This window comes from Phalangium opilio, unplaced genomic scaffold, assembly GCF_054372755.1.
Source record: "Phalangium opilio isolate 3A_F unplaced genomic scaffold, DU_Popi_V2 ptg000360l_1, whole genome shotgun sequence".
NCBI classification, from domain to species: Eukaryota; Metazoa; Arthropoda; class Arachnida; order Opiliones; family Phalangiidae; genus Phalangium; species Phalangium opilio.
The window spans coordinates 2345114-2365494 of NW_028324230.1; the positions used below are offsets into that span (position 1 = coordinate 2345114).

General features: G+C 38.2%; 1 protein-coding gene, 1 non-coding gene and 53 pseudogenes across 2 annotated transcripts; 54 read left to right on the forward strand and 1 right to left on the reverse strand.

Annotated features, from left to right (window-relative positions):
- The first annotated feature begins 147 nt into the window (after positions 1-147).
- Positions 148-266, forward strand: LOC149597908 (5S ribosomal RNA). The gene has a single exon (XR_016377956.1). It is a non-coding gene; the product is annotated as a 5S ribosomal RNA (ribosomal RNA).
- A 137-nt stretch (positions 267-403) lies between these two features.
- On the forward strand, positions 404-522 carry LOC149597909 (5S ribosomal RNA; annotated as a pseudogene).
- Positions 523-1533: 1011 nt separating this feature from the next.
- Positions 1534-3327, reverse strand: LOC149597910 (uncharacterized). The gene is made up of 2 exons (XM_089860914.1): positions 2414-3327; positions 1534-2347 (listed from the first exon to the last, which is right to left on the reverse strand). The coding sequence occupies exons 1-2, from the start codon at positions 3325-3327 to the stop codon at positions 1534-1536; spliced, it is 1728 nt and encodes a 575-aa protein (XP_089717040.1).
- A 775-nt stretch (positions 3328-4102) lies between these two features.
- Positions 4103-4205, forward strand: LOC149597911 (5S ribosomal RNA; annotated as a pseudogene).
- Positions 4206-4327: 122 nt separating this feature from the next.
- Positions 4328-4446, forward strand: LOC149597912 (5S ribosomal RNA; annotated as a pseudogene).
- A 361-nt stretch (positions 4447-4807) lies between these two features.
- Positions 4808-4926, forward strand: LOC149597913 (5S ribosomal RNA; annotated as a pseudogene).
- A 137-nt stretch (positions 4927-5063) lies between these two features.
- Positions 5064-5182, forward strand: LOC149597914 (5S ribosomal RNA; annotated as a pseudogene).
- A 135-nt stretch (positions 5183-5317) lies between these two features.
- LOC149597915 (5S ribosomal RNA) lies at positions 5318-5420 on the forward strand (annotated as a pseudogene).
- A 121-nt stretch (positions 5421-5541) lies between these two features.
- Positions 5542-5660, forward strand: LOC149597916 (5S ribosomal RNA; annotated as a pseudogene).
- A 361-nt stretch (positions 5661-6021) lies between these two features.
- On the forward strand, positions 6022-6140 carry LOC149597917 (5S ribosomal RNA; annotated as a pseudogene).
- Positions 6141-6275: 135 nt separating this feature from the next.
- LOC149597918 (5S ribosomal RNA) lies at positions 6276-6378 on the forward strand (annotated as a pseudogene).
- Positions 6379-6500: 122 nt separating this feature from the next.
- Positions 6501-6619, forward strand: LOC149597919 (5S ribosomal RNA; annotated as a pseudogene).
- Positions 6620-6755: 136 nt separating this feature from the next.
- LOC149597920 (5S ribosomal RNA) lies at positions 6756-6874 on the forward strand (annotated as a pseudogene).
- A 122-nt stretch (positions 6875-6996) lies between these two features.
- LOC149597921 (5S ribosomal RNA) lies at positions 6997-7115 on the forward strand (annotated as a pseudogene).
- A 133-nt stretch (positions 7116-7248) lies between these two features.
- LOC149597922 (5S ribosomal RNA) lies at positions 7249-7351 on the forward strand (annotated as a pseudogene).
- Positions 7352-7473: 122 nt separating this feature from the next.
- Positions 7474-7592, forward strand: LOC149597923 (5S ribosomal RNA; annotated as a pseudogene).
- A 361-nt stretch (positions 7593-7953) lies between these two features.
- Positions 7954-8072, forward strand: LOC149597924 (5S ribosomal RNA; annotated as a pseudogene).
- A 135-nt stretch (positions 8073-8207) lies between these two features.
- LOC149597925 (5S ribosomal RNA) lies at positions 8208-8310 on the forward strand (annotated as a pseudogene).
- Positions 8311-8432: 122 nt separating this feature from the next.
- On the forward strand, positions 8433-8551 carry LOC149597926 (5S ribosomal RNA; annotated as a pseudogene).
- A 135-nt stretch (positions 8552-8686) lies between these two features.
- Positions 8687-8805, forward strand: LOC149597927 (5S ribosomal RNA; annotated as a pseudogene).
- Positions 8806-8927: 122 nt separating this feature from the next.
- Positions 8928-9046, forward strand: LOC149597928 (5S ribosomal RNA; annotated as a pseudogene).
- Positions 9047-9180: 134 nt separating this feature from the next.
- LOC149597929 (5S ribosomal RNA) lies at positions 9181-9283 on the forward strand (annotated as a pseudogene).
- Positions 9284-9405: 122 nt separating this feature from the next.
- Positions 9406-9524, forward strand: LOC149597930 (5S ribosomal RNA; annotated as a pseudogene).
- Positions 9525-9885: 361 nt separating this feature from the next.
- LOC149597931 (5S ribosomal RNA) lies at positions 9886-10004 on the forward strand (annotated as a pseudogene).
- Positions 10005-10138: 134 nt separating this feature from the next.
- On the forward strand, positions 10139-10241 carry LOC149597932 (5S ribosomal RNA; annotated as a pseudogene).
- Positions 10242-10363: 122 nt separating this feature from the next.
- Positions 10364-10482, forward strand: LOC149597933 (5S ribosomal RNA; annotated as a pseudogene).
- Positions 10483-10843: 361 nt separating this feature from the next.
- Positions 10844-10962, forward strand: LOC149597934 (5S ribosomal RNA; annotated as a pseudogene).
- Positions 10963-11099: 137 nt separating this feature from the next.
- Positions 11100-11218, forward strand: LOC149597935 (5S ribosomal RNA; annotated as a pseudogene).
- Positions 11219-11354: 136 nt separating this feature from the next.
- LOC149597936 (5S ribosomal RNA) lies at positions 11355-11457 on the forward strand (annotated as a pseudogene).
- A 122-nt stretch (positions 11458-11579) lies between these two features.
- Positions 11580-11698, forward strand: LOC149597937 (5S ribosomal RNA; annotated as a pseudogene).
- A 122-nt stretch (positions 11699-11820) lies between these two features.
- On the forward strand, positions 11821-11923 carry LOC149597938 (5S ribosomal RNA; annotated as a pseudogene).
- Positions 11924-12045: 122 nt separating this feature from the next.
- On the forward strand, positions 12046-12164 carry LOC149597939 (5S ribosomal RNA; annotated as a pseudogene).
- A 361-nt stretch (positions 12165-12525) lies between these two features.
- LOC149597940 (5S ribosomal RNA) lies at positions 12526-12644 on the forward strand (annotated as a pseudogene).
- Positions 12645-12778: 134 nt separating this feature from the next.
- On the forward strand, positions 12779-12897 carry LOC149597941 (5S ribosomal RNA; annotated as a pseudogene).
- Positions 12898-13019: 122 nt separating this feature from the next.
- LOC149597942 (5S ribosomal RNA) lies at positions 13020-13138 on the forward strand (annotated as a pseudogene).
- A 135-nt stretch (positions 13139-13273) lies between these two features.
- On the forward strand, positions 13274-13376 carry LOC149597943 (5S ribosomal RNA; annotated as a pseudogene).
- Positions 13377-13498: 122 nt separating this feature from the next.
- On the forward strand, positions 13499-13617 carry LOC149597944 (5S ribosomal RNA; annotated as a pseudogene).
- A 361-nt stretch (positions 13618-13978) lies between these two features.
- On the forward strand, positions 13979-14097 carry LOC149597945 (5S ribosomal RNA; annotated as a pseudogene).
- Positions 14098-14231: 134 nt separating this feature from the next.
- LOC149597946 (5S ribosomal RNA) lies at positions 14232-14334 on the forward strand (annotated as a pseudogene).
- Positions 14335-14456: 122 nt separating this feature from the next.
- On the forward strand, positions 14457-14575 carry LOC149597947 (5S ribosomal RNA; annotated as a pseudogene).
- Positions 14576-14951: 376 nt separating this feature from the next.
- Positions 14952-15054, forward strand: LOC149597948 (5S ribosomal RNA; annotated as a pseudogene).
- A 121-nt stretch (positions 15055-15175) lies between these two features.
- Positions 15176-15294, forward strand: LOC149597949 (5S ribosomal RNA; annotated as a pseudogene).
- A 137-nt stretch (positions 15295-15431) lies between these two features.
- Positions 15432-15549, forward strand: LOC149597950 (5S ribosomal RNA; annotated as a pseudogene).
- A 122-nt stretch (positions 15550-15671) lies between these two features.
- On the forward strand, positions 15672-15790 carry LOC149597951 (5S ribosomal RNA; annotated as a pseudogene).
- Positions 15791-16150: 360 nt separating this feature from the next.
- Positions 16151-16269, forward strand: LOC149597952 (5S ribosomal RNA; annotated as a pseudogene).
- Positions 16270-16628: 359 nt separating this feature from the next.
- On the forward strand, positions 16629-16747 carry LOC149597953 (5S ribosomal RNA; annotated as a pseudogene).
- A 137-nt stretch (positions 16748-16884) lies between these two features.
- Positions 16885-16987, forward strand: LOC149597954 (5S ribosomal RNA; annotated as a pseudogene).
- Positions 16988-17108: 121 nt separating this feature from the next.
- Positions 17109-17227, forward strand: LOC149597955 (5S ribosomal RNA; annotated as a pseudogene).
- A 362-nt stretch (positions 17228-17589) lies between these two features.
- LOC149597956 (5S ribosomal RNA) lies at positions 17590-17708 on the forward strand (annotated as a pseudogene).
- Positions 17709-18070: 362 nt separating this feature from the next.
- On the forward strand, positions 18071-18189 carry LOC149597957 (5S ribosomal RNA; annotated as a pseudogene).
- Positions 18190-18550: 361 nt separating this feature from the next.
- On the forward strand, positions 18551-18669 carry LOC149597958 (5S ribosomal RNA; annotated as a pseudogene).
- A 362-nt stretch (positions 18670-19031) lies between these two features.
- On the forward strand, positions 19032-19150 carry LOC149597959 (5S ribosomal RNA; annotated as a pseudogene).
- A 362-nt stretch (positions 19151-19512) lies between these two features.
- On the forward strand, positions 19513-19631 carry LOC149597960 (5S ribosomal RNA; annotated as a pseudogene).
- Positions 19632-19993: 362 nt separating this feature from the next.
- Positions 19994-20112, forward strand: LOC149597961 (5S ribosomal RNA; annotated as a pseudogene).
- A 137-nt stretch (positions 20113-20249) lies between these two features.
- On the forward strand, positions 20250-20352 carry LOC149597962 (5S ribosomal RNA; annotated as a pseudogene).
- Positions 20353-20381: the final 29 nt, after the last annotated feature.

Below are 20381 nucleotides of genomic sequence, written 5' to 3' on the forward strand. Positions count from 1 at the left end.
TTGGAAACTTTGCGTGCCGTTGGCTTTTTCACTTTTATTTCCTCTTTTAAATTCCATCAGATATGAAAAAAGCAAACATATCTTCTTTTTGTTATTGATTTATAAAGATGAAGGTTAATTAAATTCAAATTATTAAATAGCACTCTCGGCAACGGCCATATCACGCTGAAAACACCGGTTCTCGTCGGATCACCGAAGTTAAGCAGCGTCGAGCGCAGTCAGTACTTGGGAGGGAGACCACTTAGGAACACTGCGTGCCGTTGGCTTTTTCACTTTTTTTTCCTCTTTTAAATTCCAATAGATATGAAAAAAGCAAACATATTTTCTTTTTGTTATTGTTTTAAAAATATGATGGTTAATTTGTCTCACTTAATTTAAATACGAATTATTATCTAGCACTCTAGGCAACGGCCATGTCACGCTGAAAACACCGGTTCTCGTCCGATCACCGAAGTTAAGCAGCGTCGAGCGCAGTCTGTGCTTGGGAGGGAGACCACTGAGGAACACTGCGTGCCGTTGGCTTTGTTAAATGTCGTATTTCAAGTAGGCTTTCGGGGTGAAGGGGAATTTAAGCGAACTGGGGACTTGGACAATTTATCTCAATGTGGCTAAAGGAATTATCTATTTTATGAAGACAACCAGGATTTATTAATTTAAACTAATATTTAAAATCTTATATTTATTCATAAAAATATTAATGGTGTACATAAACTATTTAATACAACATCCTCTAACATATTAACAAGAACAAACAATATTTTAGAATGCTTCCAATGCAAAACTTCAAAAAAGCTAAACTCAATCTTTTATGTAGGAGTAAAACTATACAACCAAATTTATTTACTTATATGTGATACCAAATCCTTTGCTTTAGTTAAAAAAAACTTAAAATTCATATACTTAATGGCAGTGTGTAGCCATCTTTGATCTATTTGTTTATTTATTTTTTTATTTATATATTTATTTATTCCTGATTTTGATTGTTTTATTTAAAGAAAAACAATAACTCGTTTATATTTTATATTAAACGAAGTAAAAAAGTCATGCTTTACAAAAGATATTAAACTATATTCATGTATTTGCAAAACTTTATTTAAATTTTAATTTATATTATTTTTTTATGGTTATTCTCTTTTAATGTTCTTTATCTAATTTTGTTGTCCAATTGACGTTAATCTTAAGAAATTTAAGGAGGGCAATAAGTCGCTTGAAGACTTGGTCCCTCCTCATGAGCTTTTGTACTAAACTATGCCAAATAAACTTTGAAACTTTGAAACTTTATTTAAAATGCATATAGTTATAACACCGCGTCTTGGGATTGATTAAACAACAAACTAATTCAAGAAATATCTAGGCTAGAACTGATGATTAAATTGATTCTGAGTTAGTTTTTATATACAAATGATAGTAATTTAAAAACATCATCCGGCTGGTCTATTTTTTAACGATAACGTTTAAGTTTAAAATCTAATCTAATTTTTGCCAACATTAAATATTATTAGATTAAATTTAGATACAATTCTAATCTATTTTTTAACATCCTCCCCCCGATAATATTTTGTGTTGAGAGTCGCTATCCTTTAGTTCCATTGGGTACAGGAGTTGCACCGGTCTGCGAAGAGTACCCTTTGCTGTTTTCACTAAGCATGCTCTAATTTTTCCGTCTCTGCCGGGATATAGCTCTTCAATTCGTCCAATTCGCCAAAGGTGTCGAGGGCACTTGTCTTCATGTATCAAGACCAGGTCATTGATTTGTAGATACATCGAGGGTTTGGTGTCAGAAGACATATGGGCAGATCTTAGTTCGAGCAAATATTCGTTGCGCCAGCGTTGCCAGAATTTATTGAGCAATGATTCTCGATACAGCCATCTTTTTGTCATGTCGCTCCGGTTTGAAATTTCCTTCAGTTGAATCTTCGGTGGAAGGGAGTTGAGGCGTCTTCCAATTAATAGATGAGCGGGCGTCAATGGAGATGGCTCGGATGGGTCGCTGTTGAAATAAGTTAATGGTCTAGAGTTTATAGTACCTTCGATTTCGACCAATAAGGGTTCCAATTCCTCATATTTGACTAAGGCGCGACCTAAGGTTTTCTTTAAACATGTCTTGACCGTTCTCACTAGGCGTTTGAAAAATACTCCCCACCATGGTGCTCGTTCGACGTTGAATTTCCATTTGATGTTAAAGGTGATGAAGAATTCTTTGAGTTCGGTTTTAGATATCTTCTTCCAGAGGTCCTGTATTTTTCCATTGGCTCTCTTGAACGTCTTGGCATTGTCGGATAGAATTACTTCGCATATGCCCCGTCTTCCGATGAATCGTTTCAGCGCTAGTATAAACGTTTCCGTGCTGAGGTTGGTTGCAAGTTATAAGTGAACTGCTCGACTCGTTGCGCATGTGAATAGTACGACGTACGTTTTCTCCGTTCTTGTTTCGGTGTTGGCTTTTACGAAAATCGGACCCGCAAAGTCGATGCCCGTTGCTTGGAATGGGATTGTGTTGGAAATACGATCTCGTGGCAAGGGTGCGGTTTCTTGTGTGATGGCTTTCGCTTGTAGCTTTCGGCATATCCAGCACTTTGACAGGAGTTGTTTAACGACTTGACGCCCTTTTGGGATCCAAAAACGATCTCGAAGATGTGTTTGAGTACTGGTGAGGCCCAAGTGGAACATCCTTTCATGGCTGTTGATAATTTGTAGTTTGGCAAAGTGAGTATTCCCAGGGAGAATTATAGGATGAGAAACGTCGAAGTCGAATTGAGATTGTTGTAGTCGCCCTCCTGCTCGTAGAATGAGTTGGTCGTCTAGGAAAGGTCGAAGGTTCTTGATCTTGGAGTCATGTTTTATTTCTTGATTGCTTGCTAGGCACTTGATTTCGTCGGAAAAGACTTCAAGTTGAACAAGTTTCATCCAATAAGTAGTAGCTGCGTCCAAGTCGGTGATCTCCAATTCTTTACTATGTCGTCTATTAGTTTTGTGTGTGAGATTGTGGTAATATCGCAGGACCCAGGCAGTGACGCGTAGAAGTCGGTTAAGGGAGCTAAAGCGTGTCGGAACTATGACGGGCTCTTGGATTCGAATGTGGCAGGTCGCTTGTGTAATTTGGACTATCTTCCTTTGTCGTCGCAATTCTGGATCTTGTAATTCTTCAGTTGGCTGCGTTGGTTGAATCTTCTTCGGCCAAAGATCGTTTGGTTTTGAGAGGAATTTGGGTCCATGCCACCAGTTTTCACTGTTGTGTAAAGCTTCTATTTTCATGCCTCGGCTGAGAATGTCGGCTGGATTATCGGGACCGGGTACGTGGGACCATTGACTGGGTTCTGAATTCATCTGGATTTCCACGATGCGATTTTGAGACGAATGGTTTCCAGTTGGTGGCTGCGTCTCTTATCCAATGGTAGACAATCATGCTGTCCGTCCAGAAATGTTGAGTTGGTTGATCGTTCTCGAAACAGGTAGCGACGGATTTCATAAGCCGTGATCCTATTACGGCGGCTAATAACTCTAATCTTGGGATCGTTGCTTTCTTGAGTGGAGCAACACGGGTCTTTGCAGATACGATGTTAACTTCAAATACATTATTAGGAAATGCCGTTCTCAGGTAAACCACAGCGCCGTAAGCCCTTTCGCTTGCGTCCGTGAAGCAATGAAGTTCATGGAAAATTCGTTGTTTCTTCGGTAGCGCGTGGTAACATCTGGGAATCTTTATTTTTTTTCAGCGCGTTCGGCTGTTATCCGAAAGGTTGGTGGTTCGAGCACGCCCAGGAGCGGTGTTGTGAGGTCTCAGATGTAACGTAAAAAGTCAAAGCTTTCCACAATACCTGACGACCATTTTTTTTCTGAGCTTCCGTGGCTCAATGGTTAGTGCGTTCAGCTGTTAACCGAAAGGTTGGTGGTTCGAGCCCACCCGGGAGCGGTGTTGTTGGATCTCAGATGTAACGTAAAAAGTCAAAGTTTTTCCATAATAATTTTTTCACTTTTTTTTTCTCTTTTAAATTTTAATAGATATGAAAAAAGCAAACATGTTTTTTTTGTTATTGTTTTAAAATGGTGAAGGTTAATTTGTCTCACTTAATTTAAATTCGAGTTATTAACTAGCACTCTCGGCAACGGCCATATCACGCTGAAAACACCGGTTCTCGTCCGATCACCGAAGTTAAGCAGCGTCGAGCGCAGTCAGTACTTGGGAATACTGCGTGCCGTTGGCTTTTTCACTTTTGTTTCCTCTTTCAAATTCCACCAGATATGAAAAAAGCAAACACATCTTCTTTTTGTTATTGTTTTATAAAGATGAAAGTTAATTAAATTCAAATTATTAACAAGCACTCTCGGCAACGGCCATATCACGCTGAATACACCGGTTCTCGTCCGATTTCCGAAGTTAAGCAGCGTCGAGCGCAGTCACTACTTGGGAGGGAGACCACTTAGGAACACTGCGTGCCGTTGGCTTTTTCACTTTTTTTTCCTCTTTGAAATTTTAATAGATATAAAAAAGCAAACATGTTTTCTTTTTGTTATTGTTTTAAAATGATGAAGGTTAACTTGTCTCACTTAATTTAAATTCGAATTATTTACTAGCACTCTCGGCAACGGCCATATCACGCTGAAAACACCGGTTCACGTCCGATCTCCGAAGTTAAGCAGCGTCGAGCGCATACAGTACTTGGGAATACTGCGTGCCGTTTGCTTTTTCCCTTTTGTTTCCTCTTTCAAATTCCACCAGATATGAAAACAGCAAACATATCTTCTTTTTGTTATTGTTTTATAAATATGAAAGTTAATTAAATTCAAATTATTAACTAGCACTCTCGGCAACGGCCATATCACGCTGAAAACACCGGTTCTCGTCCGATAGCCGAAGTTAAGCAGCGTTGAGCGCAGTCACTACTTGGGAGGGAGACCACTTAGGAACACTGCGTGCCGTTGGCTTTTTCACTTTTTTTTCCTCTTTTAAATTTTAATAGATATGAAAAAAGCAAACATGTTTTCTTTTTCTTATTGTTTTAAAATGATGAAGGTTAATTTGTCTCACTTAATTTAAATTCGAATTATTAACTAGCACTCTCGGCAACGGCCATATCACGCTGAAAACACCGGTTCTCGTCCGATCACCGAAGTTGAGCAGCGTCGAGCGCATACAGTACTTGGGAAGGAGACCACTTAGGAACACTGCGTGCCGTTGGCTTTTTCACTTTTTTTTTCTCTTTTAAATTTTAATAGATATGAAAAAAGCAAACATGTTTTTTTTGTTATTGTTTTAAAATGATGAAGGTTAATTTGTCTCACTTAATTTAAATTCGAATTATTAACTAGCACTCTCGGCAACGGCCATATCACGCTGAAAACACCGGTTCTCGTCCGATCACCGAAGTTAAGCAGCGTCGAGCGCAGTCAGTACTTGGGAATACTATGTGCCGTTGGCTTTTCACTTTTGTTTCCTCTTTCAAATTCCACCAGATATGAAAAAAGCAAACATATCTTCTTTTTGTTATTGTTTTATAAAGATGAAAGTTAATTAAATTCAAATTACTAACTAGCACTCTCGGCAACGGCCATAACACGCTGAATACACCGGTTCTCGTCCGATAACCGAAGTAAAGAAGCGTCGAGCGCAGTCAGTACTTGGGAGAGAGACCACTTAGGAACACTGCGTGCCGTTTTCTTTTTCACTTTTTTTTCCTCTTTTAAATTTTAATAGATATGAAAAAAGCAAACATGTTTTCTTTTTGTTATTGTTTTAAAATGATGAAGGTTAATTTGTCTCACTTAATTTAAATTCGAATTATTAACTAGCACTCTCGGCAACGGCCATATCACGCTGAGAACACCGGTTCTCGTCCGATCGCCGACGTTAGCAGCGTCGAGCGCAGTCAGTACTTGGGAATACTGCGTGCCGTTGGCTTTTTCACTTTTTTTTCCTCTTTTAAATTCCAATAGATATGAAAAAAGCAAACATATCTTCTTTTTGTTATTGTTTTATAAAGATGAAGGTTAATTAAATTCAAATTATTAACTAGCACTCTCGGGAACGACCATATCACGCTGAATACACCGGTTCTCGTCCGATCAACGAAGTTAAGCAGCGTCGAGCGCAGTCAGTACTTGGGAGGGAGACCACTCAGGAACACTGCGTGCCGTTGATTTTTTCACTTTTTTTTTCTCTTTTAAATTTTAATAGATATGAAAAAAGCAAACATGTTTTTTTTGTTATTGTTTTAAAATGATGAAGGTTAATTTGTCTCACTTAATTTAAATTCGAATTATTAACTAGCACTCTCGGCAACGGCCATATCACGCTGAAAACACGGGTTCTCGTCCGATCACCGAAGTTAAGCAGCGTCGAGCGCAGTCAGTACTTGGGAATACTGCGTGCCGTTGGCTTTTTCACTTTTGTTTCCTCTTTCAAATTCCACCAGATATGAAAAAAGCAAACATATCTTCTTTTTGTTATTGTTTTATAAAGATGAAAGTTAATTAAATTCAAATTATTAACTAGCACTCTCGGCAACGGCCATATCACGCTGAATACACCGGTTCTCGTCCGATAACCGAAGTTAAGGAGCGTCGAGCGCAGTCACTACTTGGGAGGGAGACCACTTAGGAACACTGCGTGCCGTTGGCTTTTTCATTTTTTTTCCTCTTTTAAATTTTAATAGATATTAAAAAAGCAAACATGTTTTCTTTTTCTTATTGTTTTAAAATGATGAAGGTTAATTTGTCTCACTTAATTTAAATTCGAATTATTAACTAGCACTCTCGGCAACGGCCATATCACGCTGAAAACACCGGTTCTCGTCCGATCACCGAAGTTGAGCAGCGTCGAGCGCATACAGTACTTGGGAGGGAGACCACTTAGGAACACTGCGTGCCGTTGGCTTTTTCACTTTTTTTTCCTCTTTTAAATTCCAATATATATGAAAAAAGCAAACATATCTTCTTTTTGTTATTGTTTTATAAAGATGAAGGTTAATTAAATTCAAATTATTAACTAGCACTCTCGGCAACGACCATATCACGCTGAATACACCGGTTCTCGTCCGATCACCGAAGTTAAGCAGCGTCGAGCGCAGTCAGTACTTGGGAGGGAGACCACTTAGGAACACTGCGTGCCGTTGATTTTTTCACTTTTTTTTCTCTTTTAAATTTTAATAGATATGAAAAAAGCAAACATGTTTTTTTGTTATTGTTTTAAAATGATGAAGGTTAATTTGTCTCACTTAATTTAAATTCGAATTATTAACTAGCACTCTCGGCAACGGCCATATCACGCTGAAAACACCGGTTCTCGTCCGATCACCGAAGTTAAGCAGCGTCGAGCGCATACAGTACTTGGGAATACTGCGTGCCGTTGGCTTTTTCACTTTTGTTTCCTCTTTCAAATTCCACCAGATATGAAAAAAGCAAACATATCTTCTTTTTGTTATTGTTTTATAAAGATGAAAGTTAATTAAATTCAAATTATTAACTAGCACTCTCGGCAACGGCCATAACACGCTGAATACACCGGTTCTCGTCCGATAACCGAAGTAAAGAAGCGTCGAGCGCAGTCAGTACTTGGGAGAGAGACCACTTAGGAACACTGCGTGCCGTTTTCTTTTTCACTTTTTTTTCCTCTTTTAAATTTTAATAGATATGAAAAAAGCAAACATGTTTTCTTTTTGTTATTGTTTTAAAATGATGAAGGTTAATTTGTCTCACTTAATTTAAATTCGAATTATTAACTAGCACTCTCGGCAACGGCCATATCACGCTGAGAACACCGGTTCTCGTCCGATCGCCGACGTTAGCAGCGTCGAGCGCAGTCAGTACTTGGGAATACTGCGTGCCGTTGGCTTTTTCACTTTTTTTTCCTCTTTTAAATTCCAATAGATATGAAAAAAGCAAACATATCTTCTTTTTGTTATTGTTTTATAAAGATGAAGGTTAATAAAATTCTAATTATTAACTAGCACTCTCGGGAACGACCATATCACGCTGAATACACCGGTTCTCGTCCGATCAACGAAGTTAAGCAGCGTCGAGCGCAGTCAGTACTTGGGAGGGAGACCACTTAGGAACACTGCGTGCCGTTGATTTTTTCACTTTTTTTTTCTCTTTTAAATTTTAATAGATATGAAAAAAGCAAACATGTTTTTTTTGTTATTGTTTTAAAATGATGAAGGTTAATTTGTCTCACTTAATTTAAATTCGAATTATTAACTAGCACTCTCGGCAACGGCCATATCACGCTGAAAACACCGGTTCTCGTCCGATCACCGAAGTTAAGCAGCGTCGAGCGCAGTCAGTACTTGGGAATACTGCGTGCCGTTGGCTTTTTCACTTTTGTTTCCTCTTTCAAATTCCACCAGATATGAAAAAAGCAAACATATCTTCTTTTTGTTATTGTTTTATAAAGATGAAAGTTAATTAAATTCAAATTACTAACTAGCACTCTCGGCAACGGCCATAACACGCTGAATACACCGGTTCTCGTCCGATAACCGAAGTTAAGCAGCGTCGAGCGCAGTCACTACTTGGGAGGGAGACCACTTAGGAACACTGCGTGCCGTTGGCTTTTTCATTTTTTTCCTCTTTTAAATTTTAATAGATATGAAAAAAGCAAACATGTTTTCTTTTTCTTATTGTTTTAAAATGATGAAGGTTAATTTGTCTCACTTAATTTAAATTCGAATTATTAACTAGCACTCTCGGCAACGGCCATATCACGCTGAAAACACCGGTTCTCGTCCGATCACCGAAGTTGAGCAGCGTCGAGCGCATACAGTACTTGGGAGGGAGACCACTTAGGAACACTGCGTGCCGTTGGCTTTTTCACTTTTCTTTCCTCTTTTAAATTCCAATATATATGAAAAAAGCAAACATATCTTCTTTTTGTTATTGTTTTATAAAGATGAAGGTTAATTAAATTCAAATTATTAACTAGCACTCTCGGCAACGACCATATCACGCTGAATACACCGGTTCTCGTCCGATCACCGAAGTTAAGCAGCGTCGAGCGCAGTCAGTACTTGGGAGGGAGACCACTTAGGAACACTGCGTGCCGTTGATTTTTTCACTTTTTTTTTCTCTTTTAAATTTTAATAGATATGAAAAAAGCAAACATGTTTTTTTGTTATTGTTTTAAAATGATGAAGGTTAATTTGTCTCACTTAATTTAAATTCGAATTATTAACTAGCACTCTCGGCAACGGCCATATCACGCTGAAAACACCGGTTCTCGTCCGATCACCGAAGTTAAGCAGCGTCGAGCGCATACAGTACTTGGGAATACTGCGTGCCGTTGGCTTTTTCACTTTTGTTTCCTCTTTCAAATTCCACCAGATATGAAAAAAGCAAACATATCTTCTTTTTGTTATTGTTTTATAAAGATGAAAGTTAATTAAATTCAAATTATTAACTAGCACTCTCGGCAACGGCCATAACACGCTGAATACACCGGTTCTCGTCCGATAACCGAAGTAAAGAAGCGTCGAGCGCAGTCAGTACTTGGGAGAGAGACCACTTAGGAACACTGCGTGCCGTTTTCTTTTTCACTTTTTTTTCCTCTTTTAAATTTTAATAGATATGAAAAAAGCAAACATGTTTTCTTTTTGTTATTGTTTTAAAATGATGAAGGTTAATTTGTCTCACTTAATTTAAATTCGAATTATTAACTAGCACTCTCGGCAACGGCCATATCACGCTGAGAACACCGGTTCTCGTCCGATCGCCGACGTTAGCAGCGTCGAGCGCAGTCAGTACTTGGGAATACTGCGTGCCGTTGGCTTTTTCACTTTTTTTTCCTCTTTTAAATTCCAATAGATATGAAAAAAGCAAACATATCTTCTTTTTGTTATTGTTTTATAAAGATGAAGGTTAATAAAATTCTAATTATTAACTAGCACTCTCGGGAACGACCATATCACGCTGAATACACCGGTTCTCGTCCGATCAACGAAGTTAAGCAGCGTCGAGCGCAGTCAGTACTTGGGAGGGAGACCACTTAGGAACACTGCGTGCCGTTGATTTTTTCACTTTTTTTTTCTCTTTTAAATTTTAATAGATATGAAAAAAGCAAACATGTTTTTTTGTTATTGTTTTAAAATGATGAAGGTTAATTTGTCTCACTTAATTTAAATTCGAATTATTAACTAGCACTCTCGGCAACGGCCATATCACGCTGAAAACACCGGTTCTCGTCCGATCACCGAAGTTAAGCAGCGTCGAGCGCATACAGTACTTGGGAATACTGCGTGCCGTTGGCTTTTTCACTTTTGTTTCCTCTTTCAAATTCCACCAGATATGAAAAAAGCAAACATATCTTCTTTTTGTTATTGTTTTATAAAGATGAAAGTTAATTAAATTCAAATTATTAACTAGCACTCTCGGCAACGGCCATAACACGCTGAATACACCGGTTCTCGTCCGATAACCGAAGTAAAGAAGCGTCGAGCGCAGTCAGTACTTGGGAGAGAGACCACTTAGGAACACTGCGTGCCGTTTTCTTTTTCACTTTTTTTTCCTCTTTTAAATTTTAATAGATATGAAAAAAGCAAACATGTTTTCTTTTTGTTATTGTTTTAAAATGATGAAGGTTAATTTGTCTCACTTAATTTAAATTCGAATTATTAACTAGCACTCTCGGCAACGGCCATATCACGCTGAGAACACCGGTTCTCGTCCGATCGCCGACGTTAGCAGCGTCGAGCGCAGTCAGTACTTGGGAATACTGCGTGCCGTTGGCTTTTTCACTTTTTTTTCCTCTTTCAAATTCCACCAGATATGAAAAAAGCAAACATATCTTCTTTTTGTTATTGTTTTATAAAGATGAAAGTTAATTAAATTCAAATTATTAACTAGCACTCTCGGCAACGGCCATATCACGCTAAATACACCGGTTCTCGTCCGATAACCGAAGTTAAGCAGCGTCGAGCGCAGTCACTACTTGGGAGAGAGACCACTTAGGAACACTGCGTACCGTTGGCTTTTTCACTTTTTTTTCCTTTTTTAAATTTTAATAGATATGAAAAAAGCAAACATGTTTTCTTTTTGTTATTGTTTTAAAATGATGAAGGTTAATTTGTCTCACTTAATTTAAATTCGAATTATTAACTAGCACTCTCGGCAACGACCATATCACGCTGAATACACCGGTTCTCGTCCGATAACCGAAGTTAAGCAGCGTCGAGCGCAGTCACTACTTGGGAGAGAGACCACTTAGGAACACTGCGTGCCGTTGGCTTTTTCATTTTTTTTCCTCTTTTAAATTTTAATAGATATGAAAAAAGCAAACATGTTTTCTTTTTCTTATTGTTTTAAAATGATGAAGGTTAATTTGTCTCACTTAATTTAAATTCGAATTATTAACTAGCACTCTCGGCAACGGCCATATCACGCTGAAAACACCGGTTCTCGTCCGATCACCGAAGTTGAGCAGCGTCGAGCGCATACAGTACTTGGGAATACTGCGTGCCGTTGGCTTTTTCACTTTAGTTTTCTCTTTCAAATTCCACCAGATATGAAAAAAGCAAACATATCTTCTTTTTGTTATTGTGTTATAAAGATGAAAGTTAATTAAATTCAAATTATTAACAAGCACTCTCGGCAACGGCCATATCACGCTGAATACACCGGTTCTCGTCCGATAACCGAAGTTAAGCAGCGTCGAGCGCAGTCACTACTTGGGAGGGAGACCACTTAGGAACACTGCGTGCCGTTGGCTTTTTCACTTTTTTTTCCTCTTTTAAATTCCAATATATATGAAAAAAGCAAACATACCTTCTTTTTGTTATTGTTTTATAAAGATGAAGGTTAATTAAATTCAAATTTTTAACTAGCACTCTCGGCAACGACCATATCACGCTGAATACACCGGTTCTCGTCCGATCACCGAAGTTAAGCAGCGTCGAGCGCATACAGTACTTGGGAATACTGCGTGCCGTTGGCTTTTTCACTTTAGTTTTCTCTTTCAAATTCCACCAGATATGAAAAAAGCAAACATATCTTCTTTTTGTTATTGTGTTATAAAGATGAAAGTTAATTAAATTCAAATTATTAACAAGCACTCTCGGCAACGGCCATATCACGCTGAATACACCGGTTCTCGTCCGATAACCGAAGTTAAGCAGCGTCGAGCGCAGTCACTACTTGGGAGGGAGACCACTTAGGAACACTGCGTGCCGTTGGCTTTTTCACTTTTTTTTCCTCTTTGAAATTTTAATAGATATAAAAAAGCAAACATGTTTTCTTTTTGTTATTGTTTTAAAATGATGAAGGTTAACTTGTCTCACTTAATTTAAATTCGAATTATATACTAGCACTCTCGGCAACGGCCATATCACGCTGAAAACACCAGTTCACGTCCGATCACCGAAGTTAAGCAGCGTCGAGCGCATACAGTACTTGGGAATACTGCGTGCCGTTTGCTTTTTCACTTTTGTTTCCTCTTTCAAATTCCACCAGATATGAAAACAGCAAACATATCTTCTTTTTGTTATTGTTTTATAAATATGAAAGTTAATTAAATTCAAATTATTAACTAGCACTCTCGGCAACGGCCATATCACGCTGAAAACACCGGTTCTCGTCCGATACCCGAAGTTACGCAGCGTTGAGCGCAGTCACTACTTGGGAGGGAGACCACTTAGGAACACTGCGTGCCGTTGGCTTTTTCACTTTTTTTTCCTCTTTTAAATTTTAATAGATATGAAAAAAGCAAACATTTTTTTTTGTTATTGTTTTAAAATGATGAAGGTTAATTTGTCTCACTTAATTTAAATTCGAATTATTAACTAGCACTCTCGGCAACGGCCATATCACGCTGAAAACACCGGTTCTCGTCCGATCACCGAAGTTGAGCAGCGTCGGACGCATACAGTACTTGGGAGGGAGACCACTTAGGAACACTGCGTGCCGTTGGCTTTTTCACTTTTTTTTCCTCTTTTAAATTCCAATAGATATAAAAAAAGCAAACATATCTTCTTTTTGTTATTGTTTTATAAAGATGAAGGTTAATTAAATTCAAATTTTTAACTAGCACTCTCGGCAACGACCATATCACGCTGAATACACCGGTTCTCGTCCGATCACCGAAGTTAAGCAGCGTCGAGCGCAGTCAGTACTTGGGAGGGAGACCACTTATGAAAACTGCGTGCCGTTTTCTTTTTCACTTTTTTTTCCTCTTTTAAATTTTAATAGATATGAAAAAAGCAAACATATTTTTTTTGTTATTGTTTTAAAATGATGAAGGTTAATTTGTCTCACTTAATTTAAATTCGAATTATTAACTAGCACTCTCGGCAACGGCCATATCACGCTGAAAACACCGGTTCTCGTCCGATCACCGAAGTTAAGCAGCGTCGAGCGCATACAGTACTTGGGAATACTGCGTGCCGTTGGCTTTTTCACTTTTGTTTCCTCTTTCAAATTCCACCAGATATGAAAAAAGCAAACATATCTTCTTTTTGATATTGTTTTATAAAGATGAAAGTTAATTAAATTCAAATTATTAACTATCACTCTCGGCAACGGCCATAACACGCTGAATACACCGGTTCTCGTCCGATAACCGAAGTAAAGAAGCGTCGAGCGCAGTCAGTACTTGAGAGGGAGACCACTTAGGAACACTGCGTGCCGTTTTCTTTTTCACTTTTTTTTCCTCTTTTAAATTTTAATAGATATGAAAAAAGCAAACATGTTTTCTTTTTGTTATAGTTTTAAAATGATGAATGTTAATTTGTCTCACTTAATTTAAATTCGAATTATTAACTAGCACTCTCGGCAACGGCCATATCACGCTGAGAACACCGGTTCTCGTCCGATCACCGACGTTAGCAGCGTCGAGCGCAGTCAGTACTTGGGAATACTGCGTGCCGTTGGCTTTTTCACTTTTTTTTCCTCTTTTAAATTCCAATAGATATGAAAAAAGCAAACATATCTTCTTTTTTTTATTGTTTTATAAAGATGAAGGTTAATTAAATTCAAATTATTAACTAGCACTCTCGGCAATGACCATATCACGCTGAATACACCGGTTCTCGTCCGATCAACGAAGTTAAGCAGCGTCGAGCGCAGTCAGTACTTGGGAGGGAGACCACTTAGGAACACTGCGTGCCGTTGATTTTTTCACTTTTTTTTTCTCTTTTAAATTTTAATAGATATGAAAAAAGCAAACATGTTTTTTTGTTATTGTTTTAAAATGATGAAGGTAAATCTGTCTCACTTAATTTAAATTCGAATTATTAACTAGCACTCTCGGCAACGGCCATATCACGCTGAAAACACCGGTTCTCGTCCGATCACCGAAGTTAAGCAGCGTCGAGCGCATACAGTACTTGGGAATACTGCGTGCCGTTGGCTTTTTCACTTTTGTTTCCTCTTTCAAATTCCACCAGATATGAAAAAAGCAAACAAATCTTCTTTTTGTTATTGTTTTATAAAGATGAAAGTTAATTAAATTCAAATTATTAACTAGCACTCTCGGCAACGGCCATAACACGCTGAATACACCAGCTCTCGTCCGATAACCGAAGTTAAGCAGCGTCGAGCGCAGTCAGTACTTGGGAGGGCGACCACTTAGGAACACTGCGTGCCTTTAGCTTTTTCACTTTTTATTCCTCTTTTAAATTCCAATAGATATGAAAAAAGGAAACATATTTTCTTTTTGTTATTGTTTTAAAAATATGAAGGTTAATTTGTCTCACTTAATTTAAATTCGAATTATTATCTAGCACTCTCGGCAACGGCCATATCACGCAGAGAACACCGATACTCATCCTATCGCCGACGTTAGCAGCGTCGAGCGCAGTCAGTACTTGGGAATACTGCGTGCCGTTGGCTTTTTCACTTTTGTTTCCTCTTTTAAATTCCACCCGATATGAAAAAAGCAAACATATCTTCTTTTTTTTATTGTTTTATAAAGATGAAGGTTAATTTGTCTCACTTAATTTAAATTCGAATTATTAACTAGCACTCTCGGCAACGGCCATATCTCGCTGCAAACACCGGTTCTCGTCCGATCACCGAAGTTAAGCAGCGTCGAGCGCATACAGTACTTGGGAATACTGCGTGCCGTTGGTTTTTCACTTTTGTTTCCTCTATTAAATTCCACCCGATATGAAAAAAGCAAACATATCTTCTTTTTGTTATTGTTTTATAAAGATGAAAGTTAATTAAATTCAAATTATTAACTAGCACTCTCGGCAACGGCCATATCACGCTGAATACACCGGTTCTCGTCCGATAACCGAAGTTTAGCAGCGTCGAGCGCAGTCACTACTTGGGAGGAAGACCACTTAGGAACACTGCGTGCCGTTGGCTTTTTCACTTTTTTTTTCCTCTTTTAAATTTTAATAGATATAAAAAAGCAAACATGTTTTCTTTTTGTTATTGTTTTAAAATGATGAAGGTTAACTTGTCTCACTTAATTTAAATTCGAATTATTTACTAGCACTCTCGGCAACGGCCATATCACGCTGAATACAGCGGTTCTCGTCCGATCACGAAGTTAAGCAGCGTCGAGCGCAGTCATTACTTGGGAGGGAGACAACTTAGGAACACTGCGTGCCGTTGGCTTATACACTTTTTTTTCCTCTTTTAAATTTTAATAGATATGAAAAAAGCAAACACGTTTTCTTTTTGTTATTGTTTTATAAAGAAGAAGGTTAATTATATTCAAATTATTAAATAGCACTCTCGGCAACGGCCATATCACGCTGAATACACCGGTTCTCGTCCGATAACCGAAGTTAAGCAGCGTCGAGCGCAGTCAGTATTTGGGAGGGCGACCGCTTAGGAACACTGCGTGCCGTTAGCTTTTTCACTTTTTTTTCCTCTTTTAAATTCCACCCGATATGAAAAAAGCAAACATATCTTCTTTTTGTTATTGTTTTATAAAGATGAAGGTTAATTTGTCTCACTTAATTTAAATTCGAATTTTTAACTAGCACTCTCGGCAACGGCCATATCACGCTGAGAACACCGGTTCTCGTCCGATCGCCGACGTTAGCAGCGTCGAGCCCAGTCAGTACTTGGGAATACTGCGTGCCGTTGGTTTTTCACTTTTGTTTCCTCTTTTAAATTCCACCCGATTTGAAAAAAGCAAACATATCTTCTTTTTGTTATCGTTTTATAAAGATGAAAGTTAATTTAATTCAAATTATTAACTAGCACTATCGGCAACGGCCATAACACGCTGAATACACCGGTTCTCGTCCGATAACCGAAGTTAAGCAGCGTCGAGCGCATACAGTACTTGGGAGGGAGACCACTTAGGAACACTGCGTACCGTTGGGTTTTCCACTTTTTTTTCCTCTTTTAAATTTTAATAGATATGAAAAAAGCAAACATGCTTTTTTGTTATTGTTTTAAAATTATGAAGGTTAATTTGTCTCACTTAATTTAAATTCGAATTATTAACTAGCACTCTCGGCAACGGCCATATCACACTGAAAACACCGGTTCTCGTCCGATCACCAAAGTTAAGCAGCGTCGAGCGCATACAGTACTTGGGAATACTGCGTGCCGTTGGCTTTTTCACTTTTGTTTCCTCTTTCAAATTCCACCAGATATGAAAAAAGCAAACATATCTTCTTTTTGTTATTGTTTTATAAAGATGAAGGTTAATTAAATTCAAATTATTAACTAGCACTCTCGGCAACGGCCATATCACGCTGAATACACCGGTTCTCGTCCGATAACCGAAGTTAAGCAGCGTCGAGCGCAGTCAGTACTTGGGAGGGCGACTACTTATGAACACTGCGTGCCGTTAGCTTTTTCACTTTTTTTTCCTCTTTTAAATTCCAATAGATATGAAAAAAGCAAACATATTTTCTTTTTGTTATTGTTTGAAAAAGATGAAGGTTAATTTGTCTCACTTAATTTAAATTCGAATTATTAACTAGCACTCTCGGCAACGGTCATATCACGCTGAAAACAACGGTTCACGTCCGATCACCGAAGTTAAGCAGCGTCGAGCGCATACAGTACTTGGGAATACTGCGTGCCGTTGGCTTTTTCACTTTTGTTTCCTCTTTCAAATTCCACCAGATATGAAAAAAGCAAACATATCTTCTTTTTGTTATTTTTTATAAAGATGAAAGTTAATTAAATTCAAATTATTAACTAGCACTCTCGGCAACGGCCATATCACGCTGAGTACACCGGTTCTCGCCCGATAACCGAAGTTAAGCAGCGTCGAGCGCAGTCATTACTTGGGAGGGAGACCACTTAGGAACACTGCTTGCCGTTGGCTTTTTCGCTTTTTTTTCCTCTTTTAAATTTTAATAGATATGAAAAAAGCAAACACGTTTTCTTTTTGTTATTGGTTTAAAATGATGAAGGTTAATTTGTCTCACTTAATTTAAATTCGAATTATTAACTAGCACTCTCGGCAACGGCCATATCACGCTGAAAACACCGGTTCACGTCCGATCACCGAAGTTAAGCAGCGTCGAGCGCATACAGTACTTGGGATTACTGCGTGCCGTTTGTTTTTTCACTTTTGTTTCCTCTTTCAAATTCCACCAGATATGAAAAAAGCAAACATATCTTCTTTTTGTTATTGTTTTATAAAGATGACAGTTAATTAAATTCAAATTATTAACTAGCACTCTCGGCAACGGCCATATCACGCTGAGTACACCGGTTCTCGTCCGATAACCGAAGTTAAGCAGCGTCGAGCGCAGTCATTACTTGGGAGGGAGACCACTTAGGAACACTGCTTGCCGTTGGCTTTTTCGCTTTTTTTTCCTCTTTTAAATTTTAATAGATATGAAAAAAGCAAACACGTTTTCTTTTTGTTATTGGTTTAAAATGTTGAAGGTTAATTTGTCTCACTTAATTTAAATTCGAATTATTAACTAGCACTCTCGGCAACGGCCATATCACACTGAAAACACCGGTTCTCGTCCGATCACCAAAGTTAATCAGCGTCGAGCGCATACAGTACTTGGGATTACTGCGTGCCGTTTGTTTTTTCACTTTTGTTTCCTCTTTTAAATTCCACCAGATATGAAAAAAACAAACATATCTTCTTTTTGTTATTGTTTTATAAAGATGAAGGTTAATTAAATTCAAATTATTAACTAGCACTCTCGGCAACGGCCATATCACGCTGAATACACCGGTTCTCGTCCGATAACCGAAGTTAAGCAGCGTCGAGCGCAGTCAGTACTTGGGAGGGCGACCACTTATGAACACTGCGTGCCGTTAGCTTTTTCACTTTTTTTTCCTCTTTTAAATTCCAATAGATATGAAAAAAGCAAACATATTTTCTTTTTGTTATTGTTTGAAAAAGATGAAGGTTAATTTGTCTCACTTAATTTAAATTCGAATTATTAACTAGCACTCTCGGCAACGGTCATATCACGCTGAAAACAACGGTTCACGTCCGGTCACCGAAGTTAAGCAGCGTCGAGCGCATACAGTACTTGGGAATACTGCGTGCCGTTGGCTTTTTCACTTTTGTTTCCTCTTTCAAATTCCACCAGATATGAAAAAAGCAAACATATCTTCTTTTTGTTATTTTTTATAAAGATGAAAGTTAATTAAATTCAAATTATTAACTAGCACTCTCGGCAACGGCCATATCACGCTGAGTACACCGGTTCTCGTCCGATAACCGAAGTTAAGCAGCGTCGAGCGCAGTCATTACTTGGGAGGGAGACCACTTAGGAACACTGCTTGCCGTTTTCTTTTTCGCTTTTTTTTCCTCTTTTAAATTTTAATAGATATGAAAAAAGCAAACACGTTTTCTTTTTGTTATTGGTTTAAAATGATGAAGGTTAATTTGTCTCACTTAATTTAAATTCGAATTATTAACTAGCACACTCGGCAACGGCCATATCACGCTGAAAACACCGGTTCACGTCCGATCACCGAAGTTAAGCAGCGTCGAGCGCATACAGTACTTGGGATTACTGCGTGCCGTTTGTTTTTTCACTTTTGTTTCCTCTTTCAAATTCCACCAGATATGAAAAAAGCAAACATATCTTCTTTTTGTTATTGTTTTATAAAGATGACAGTTAATTAAATTCAAATTATTAACTAGCACTCTCGGCAACGGCCATATCACGCTGAGTACACCGGTTCTCGTCCGATAACCGAAGTTAAGCAGCGTCGAGCGCAGTCATTACTTGGGAGGGAGACCACTTAGGAACACTGCTTGCCGTTGGCTTTTTCCCTTTTTTTTCCTCTTTTAAATTTTAATAGATATGAAAAAAGCAAACACGTTTTCTTTTTGTTATTGGTTTAAAATGATGAAGGTTAATTTGTCTCACTTAATTTAAATTCGAATTATTAACTAGCACTCTCGGCAACGGCCATATCACGCTGAAAACACCGGTTCACGTCCGATCACCGAAGTTAAGCAGCGTCGAGCGCATACAGTACTTGGGATTACTGCGTGCCGTTTGTTTTTTCACTTTTGTTTCCTCTTTCAAATTCCACCAGATATGAAAAAAGCAAACATATCTTCTTTTTGTTATTGTTTTATAAAGATGACAGTTAATTAAATTCAAATTATTAACTAGCACTCTCGGCAACGGCCATATCACGCTGAGTACACCGGTTCTCGTCCGATAACCGAAGTTAAGCAGCGTCGAGCGCAGTCATTACTTGGGAGGGAGACCACTTAGGAACACTGCTTGCCGTTGGCTTTTTCGCTTTTTTTTCCTCTTTTAAATTTTAATAGATATGAAAAAAGCAAACACGTTTTCTTTTTGTTATTGGTTTAAAATGTTGAAGGTTAATTTGTCTCACTTAATTTAAATTCGAATTATTAACTAGCACTCTCGGCAACGGCCATATCACACTGAAAACACCGGTTCTCGTCCGATCACCAAAGTTAATCAGCGTCGAGCGCATACAGTACTTGGGATTACTGCGTGCCGTTTGTTTTTTCACTTTTGTTTCCTCTTTTAAATTCCACCAGATATGAAAAAAACAAACATATCTTCTTTTTGTTATTGTTTTATAAAGATGAAGGTTAATTAAATTCAAATTATTAACTAGCACTCTCGGCAACGGCCATATCACGCTGAATACACCGGTTCTCGTCCGATAACCGAAGTTAAGCAGCGTCGAGCGCAGTCAGTACTTGGGAGGGCGACCACTTATGAACACTGCGTGCCGTTAGCTTTTTCACTTTTTTTTCCTCTTTTAAATTCCAATAGATATGAAAAAAGCAAACATATTTTCTTTTTGTTATTGTTTGAAAAAGATGAAGGTTAATTTGTCTCACTTAATTTAAATTCGAATTATTAACTAGCACTCTCGGCAACGGTCATATCACGCTGAAAACAACGGTTCACGTCCGATCACCGAAGTTAAGCAGCGTCGAGCGCATACAGTACTTGGGAATACTGCGTGCCGTTGGCTTTTTCACTTTTGTTTCCTCTTTCAAATTC

Excerpts from the sequence above, each read along its gene's own strand:
- LOC149597910 (XM_089860914.1), bottom strand. The coding sequence starts at position 3,327 with ATGAATTCAGAACCCAGTCAATGGTCCCACGTACCCGGTCCCGATAAT. Across the intron at positions 2,348-2,413 it reads GAAACAAGAACGGAGAAAAC|CACGGAAACGTTTATACTAG; the intron begins GTACGTCGTACT and ends AACCAACCTCAG.